This window comes from Octopus bimaculoides, chromosome 26 (genome assembly GCF_001194135.2).
Source record: "Octopus bimaculoides isolate UCB-OBI-ISO-001 chromosome 26, ASM119413v2, whole genome shotgun sequence".
Lineage (NCBI taxonomy): Eukaryota > Metazoa > Mollusca > Cephalopoda > Octopoda > Octopodidae > Octopus > Octopus bimaculoides.
In genome coordinates, this window is record NC_069006.1 from 16,530,072 (window position 1) to 16,537,130 (window position 7,059).

General features: G+C 39.4%; 1 protein-coding gene across 1 annotated transcript in view; it reads right to left on the reverse strand.

Annotated features, from left to right (window-relative positions):
• Positions 1-866: 866 nt before the first annotated feature.
• The window catches only part of LOC128250893 (unconventional myosin-XVIIIa-like), a 17,727-nt gene continuing 11,534 nt past the window's right edge, over positions 867-7,059 (reverse strand). Inside the window, exons 8-12 of the mRNA XM_052976921.1 lie at positions 6,440-6,577; positions 4,397-4,582; positions 3,326-3,471; positions 1,654-1,814; positions 867-886 (exon numbers count right to left, since the gene is read on the reverse strand). Coding sequence (XP_052832881.1) covers positions 867-886; positions 1,654-1,814; positions 3,326-3,471; positions 4,397-4,582; positions 6,440-6,577 — 651 coding nt within the window. The remainder of the gene's footprint in view (positions 887-1,653; positions 1,815-3,325; positions 3,472-4,396; positions 4,583-6,439; positions 6,578-7,059) is intronic.

A 7,059-nucleotide genomic window follows, 5' to 3' on the forward strand; every position in this document is an offset into this window, starting at 1 on the left:
GGGGGGGGGGGGGTTGCTCAGAAAGTAACAAGATGAAGAAAATTTTAACTAATAAGGTCTGAGAGAGAGAGAGAGAGCGAGAGAGAGAGAGAGAAAGGGGTAATGGGTGTGGGGAGAGGAAAAAATAGAAGGGGGTGGATTAAAGACACGTGAAATAGAAAGAAGAAGATTCCAAGACAAATTAATGCAGTGCGTTTCGTATGAATGCCCATCCCCCACCCCTTGTAAGGAGTTAGGAATAAGCAAATAATCTCACCAGGAGGAGGGTGGCAATTAGAGGGTCACATTGTCTGCTACAGTCTTCCATCTTCTTGTTTTGATTAAGACAAATTTTCAACGTTGCTGTAATTAGAGGCTGATGTCTTTGTTGCTATAGTTGTTATTTGTTGTCTCAGTAGATAGCAAGAAAGTGTTGGAAAAAGGTCTCGAAATTGTATTTAAAGAATGTGGCACAATTGTAGCCAGTAACAGTTCCTCTTCTCCTGCAGCAACTGATCTTCCTCCTTGGCATCAGTTGTGATGTCGAGGTGAGTCGCCAGCTGAAGTCTCTTGTAACTGTTTCTTCTTACTTAAACATTTTCCAACACACAAACACACAGACACACACACACACAGTCTCTCACATTAATTGGCCACACAAGCAAAAATTAACAGCCAGCCACAGCCACACACACACACACAGACACACATATATTAACATCCACACACTTGTACACACATGCATCAACATGTGTATGTGTGTGTATTTGTGCAGGAAGCTGAAGACATGCAGTAATGTCAGTTGTCTACATCATTTTATCTTTTAATCATGCCTGGCAAATGGGTCTTTGTGCTGTCTCTGCTGTGTTGTGAGGAAGGTACTGTTCTCAAGCTTCAGACACAGACCCTGCAATAGAAAGACAAAAACATTATAAATAACAAAACCCACAATATCCAATATCCAATGCCAATATCCCCTGATGGAACAAAGCATCTGAGTCAACCTCAGCATAGGAGTGGCACTTATTGACCCCGGTTGACAATTGCTCTGTACTATACTTTGTAATGTGGGTTGCCCTGAGAGTGATAGCTACATGGTAAGAGTTCTACTTAGAAACCTGTTGCTCAAAGTGCAATAGATGGTAGAGAAATTAGTAGGATGGTTTCTGACTTAGGAACAGGCCAGCAATTTTGAGTGGAGGCGGAGCATTCAATATGACTGACTCCAGTACTTGGCTGGTGGCTTATTTTAATGACTCTGAAAGGATCAAAGGTAAAGAGTTGACCTTGGGGCTTGAACTCAAAATATAAAGAGCTGGATTTAATTGACTGTTCTATCCTACAAGATTAGTGGTCTTGTACTTAGATTACAACCCTGGGGAGCCAAAAAATAGAAATGAATTAAAATTAAAGTTGGCTAAGGCAAGGTATGTAGATAGAGAAATAGAAAGATATAGGTGTGTGTGTGCACATGCATAGAAATTCTCCTATTTCTAGCAGGTCAGGAAGTCATATTGGAATAGCCCAGAGTTCTTACACACACACACACAGATAGATGTTTGCAAGCACGTGTGTGTGTGTGTAAGAGAGAAAGAGAAGGAACGAAAGGGACAGACAGAGAAACGTGTGTGTGTGTGATGATGGTGTTGTTGGGTTAAGTATAAGTATACTAACCTTTATTGAATGTTAATGTTTCTGCTCCAAACTGGGCATCTTGTTCATAGCTTGTCCCTGATATTGACCTCGACCTCTCGTTACTGCTGTCATACACACTTGAAACTGGTTTATGGTTCGACAGAAAGGTGTCTTCCAGATCATCTTCAAAATCTTCATCACTAAATATAGAAAAATGAAAACCACAGGGCACAGTGAACTGTAGTCATAAAACTATAGAATAAATGGTAAATGCTTCCTTCACTTTTTCTCATTCAACAAATATTCTCTGAGTCTTACTCCTTACCTCTAATTTGTCACATTATATTCTCATTTCATTGCATTCACCTTTTCTATTGCTCCTCTATCTTATTCTTTCTCTCTCTGAGATCTCTTTAAGACTTAGATAGGATAGGGTTATCGCCGTTGGTTAAAACTTAGATAAGATGGGGTTATCACCCTTGGTTAAAACTTAGATAGGATGGGGTTATCGCGCTTGGTTCCAGCCGGCAATATCTATGGAAACCGATCTAAGGGCAATAACCCCATCCCAAGTAAAGCTTGGAAATTTTTTTTTTTGTTTACAAAAAATGAGAATGAGGCTAGTGTATCAAAGTGAGGCTAGCTTCATCATCACTATATTCATCTGCTGTGCAGGACAACTGTAGCACTTCTGGTCACATATTACTATGCCTAAGTTATGTAGCTTTGCTACAGCTTTATAGATATATGAAATCATTGGTCACTCTATGACCAGCCATATAATTAACTTCTTGTAAATACATTACTGCTCCAATATTTAGTGTGCTTTTTTGGATATATACCTAATGATGATATATATATATATATATATATATATACACACAAACACACACATATATATATGTAGCGAACGACTTAAGGGAAATTCTCTCTCTGTTATATATACATGAATATGGACGTAGTAGATAACAGCTAGCCTTCGACCACACTTTTGGACCCTGTTGTGTCAACTATTCTGATTGGTTGGTATTGGTGCAGTTTATCTCTTGCTCTACTGCGTGCCAAGATGCAACCCAACCAATCGCAGCCTTCAGATAAGGTCACATGAGACAGTCTCTTCTAAACCTCAGTTTGTAGCGACACAGCGAGTTGGTGTTTCTCGGTTCCAGACCTTTTGAGGTCTAGCCACTGACCACAGAGCTCACAGCCAGTTCCAGCGACGACACAACAGCATACAGCAATCTCCATCTTCATAACATCATCGTCTCTCCACGTACACAGCAACCAGCAACGCTTGCACGGGTCCTGTCTCCACGCTGTTTGTGAATTACTTCACCATGGTTAACAGCAAATACAACCTGCGACTACCTTCTGTAACAAGAGACCGGCTCTGCGCTCACGCATACATCTATGTTTGTACATACACATTTTGTAGACATGACGGCCTGTCTTTTATTATGTTTATATGTCGCACACACATGTTAACCTATAAATAAAATCTCTTCAACACTCTACCAGTTGTGTCTCTCTTTTCCTTCTAGCACTTATACTCATTTATCCTTTTTCATATTTTATTTGTATCGACTGTGCACACACACAGACATACATACATACACACATACACGTGAAGTATACAATATATAAGTATACATACAATACATATGTACAAAGTATACATGTATATACACACAATGGACAGTAGATAACTTACCTGTAAGACAGGTAACTCTCATCATCTTCATCAGTCTCAACACTTTCTTCCAGAGCTGCCTGCAGTCCAGAAATCCTCTTGAAGGCCAACTTCAGGTCAGACTGGCTCTGGTCAAAATCAATCTCTAAGTCTGTCAAACGACTTTCCTGAAATACAAACACGCAATCAGGTCACAAGGTCAAAAGGTCACAAAAGGCAAAATGACTTAAAAAGGCATAATTTAATGAAACTACAAATTACTGGTTGGTATGATAATTAGTTAATGGTTGGGAGAATGAAGCAGAAGAGTTGGACTGATAATCATGTGGCCACATGTTCAAACATCCCTATAGCTACAACAAGCAGTTGTAGGAAGGAGATACCTTCCTAACGGTAGCAATAGAAAAACAAGGGCACCAATTCGTATATAATCTCACTCAAGCAACCTTAGAAAAATACCCTATTCCAGTCGGCAATATCTATGGGAACCGATCTAAGGGCAATAACCCCATCCCAAGTAAAGCTTGGAAATTTTTTTTCGCTTACAAAAATTGAGAATGAGGCTAGTGTATCAAAGTGAGGCTACCTACATCATCACTATATTCATCTGCTGTGCAGGACAACTGTAGCACTTCTGGTCACATATTACTATGCCTAAGTTATGTAGCTTTGCTACAGCTTTACAGATATATGAAATCATTGGTCACTCCATGACCAGCCATATAATTAACTTCTTGTAAATACATTACTGCTCCAATATTTAGTGTGCTTTTTACAAAATAGTAAACCCCCCCCCCAAAAAAAAACAGAAGTCCGTTACATTTTGTGTCACTACATCTGTTACAGTGTCATCATAACCTTGCTACAAAGACAGTGTAATACAGCCAAGCAATCATGTTTGAAAAGCAGTGTAACAAAAGTAATCATGGCACACTATGGCACATCATAACTATGCAGCAAATAGAGTCACAAAACCTGGCCTTATAATTTTATATTTCCGAGATGAGCATTTTATACACCAAACTTATGTACCAACACAATGTCACAAACAATATTGAGAAACGATAAAGGCATGTGAAAACGATATATTACCAATTCCTGTTTCTTGTGATTTGTCTCCAATTCTCTCTTTTGCAGTTCTCCAGCCTCCTCCCGGATGTCTCTTATCTGTCGTTGCAGCTTCTTCTGCTTCTCTTCAGACTGGTGCCTCAATTCGGCCACACGGTCACGCTCCTCCATCACCTTCTCTAGCTGTTCTTTCAGCCGAGCCAAATTGGACTGGAAATATATCATACAATTATGTATATATGTGTGTGTATATACCTCAGTGAGTGTGTGTGTGTGTGTGTGTGTGTGTGCTATTTCTTTACTACTCACAAGGGGACAAACAAGGACAGAGAAACACGGATTAAGTCGATTATATCGACCCCAGTGCGTAACTGGTACTTATTTAATCGATCCCGAAAGGATGAAAGGCAAAGTCGACCTCGGCGGAATTTGAACTCAGAATGTAAAGACAGACGAAATACCGCTAAGCATTTCGCCCGGCGTGCTACCGTTTCTGCCAGCTCGCCGCCTTTGTGTGTGTATGTGTGCATGCTTATATATGTGATGGCTGTCAACTCATAACTGAGAAAGACCAATCACTGACCATGAAAAACATTATACACTCAGACACAATTATACTTTACACTTGTGGCTCCACTGGTGACTAAAGAGCCCTGCTTGTCCACAGGTATTGCAGATAAAGCTTCCTCCATTCACTACCCTAGCAAGTTATTTTTGAGCAGCTTGCTTAAATCCTGCATGGAAACTGTATTCACAGTATTGAAGGTTTGGGTTAAATCAATGAAAACCTGGACAAGATCCATATTCTGCTCATAGCACTTCCCCTGCATCTATCATGCTGTGAAAATTATATCTATTATAAATATATATATATATATATATATAGAAGAGAGAGAATCTTATATTAAGTTTCTGAGCGAGATATAAACAGTAGCAGTACAGAACTGTAACATATATTTGCCAACTAAGTGTGGCGTCCTATACAGGGCAGTGCTACTGATGTTTATAATATATATATTATAAACAGGAATTTTCAATGGCCGGATAACTGAAGAGATGTTGGCGTGGGTTCCCACCCCGGCAATCCAAAACTCGGAGTTTTATCATGGCTACTGAATAAGTGTCACATATTTTTACAGACAAATTCCTCTATTTACATAATATCGAGGTCTCTTTCTTTCTTTCGTTGTCCATTCTATCAATATATATATACATATATGTTTAATAATGCTTTTTTAGGTGATTTTAAATGTCTTGCCCGCTCACGTTTTTGGTATGCTGCTATATTTCATGTTGAGAACAATTTAGGTCTTAATAGACACAAGATGTGATCTATTTCTAGCGCATTAATTGTCCACGTTAGTGGTCGACGTTATTTTTTAAAATGTACCTTAATCCCCTGAGATTGCAGATAATATTTCTAAATCTCTTTGATTCTTTAGATGCGCTGGCCTCCTGATAATTAATCGATATTAATTAATATATGACTAATTACCAGATATTATAATTATATATATATATATATATATATATATATATATATATATATATATATATATATATATATATATATATATATACATATTATTTTTAAGTCTCTTTTACCATGATGGAGCTTATTGAAGCAGCAGATTTTCTATGGCTGGATGCCCTTCCTGTTGCCAACCCTCACTTGTTTCCAAGTAAGGTAATATTTCCCAGTGTTCAGACAAATTCCTACAGTATATAAGAAATGAATAATACAATCATTTACCACCTCACATGATATCAAAACACAAACACACACGCACACAGACGATGGGCTTCTTTCAGTTTCCATCTTCCAAATCCATTCAGAAGGCTTTGGTTGCTCTGGAGCTATTGTAGAAGACACTTGTCTAAGGTGCTACACATTGAGACTGAACCTAGAACCATGTGGTTGTGAAGCAAACTTCTAAACCACACAGCCATGCCTGCACCTATACATGTTCAAATGTATGTGTATGTGCATGTATATGTATATAAGGACACATGCACACCTGTGAATACACTTACAGGAATATGAATGATGGCTAACTGCCAACTCACCTCTAACCGGTGTCGTGTTGAAGTCTCTAGTTCCAACTTTGACTCTACCTCCCTCACTTTACTCTCCAGCCGCGATACTTGTGTCTTACTCACGGTTTGGTCTTCGACAGACTCTACTTTAGTGGTCAAACTGGAAATCTACAAACAAAAGAAAATAACAGCTACACTTTACAATGTACATGTGAGTGTGACACGGTGTGAACATGACTATAACCATATACAAGGGGGGTGCTGTAAAGTTCCTGGTTTTAAGGGTATCGTGAAAGGCCTGGTTGGAGGCCCAACCGTCCAAGTTTTTTTTACAGGGCTTGGGAAAACTGAAAGACCACTGCAATAAGTGTGTGAATCTGAGAGAGGAATATCATCATCATCGTTTAACGTCCGCTTTCCATGCTAGCATGGGTTGGACGATTTGACTGAGGACTGGTGAAACCGGATGGCAACACCAGGCTCCAGTCTGATTTGGCAGAGTTTCTACAGCTGGATGCCCTTCCTAACGCCAACCACTCAGAGAGTGTAGTGGGTGCTTTTACGTGTCACCCGCACGAAAACGGCCACGCTCGAAATGGTGTCTTTTATGTGCCACCCGCACAAGCCAGTCCAGGGGCACTGGCAACGAT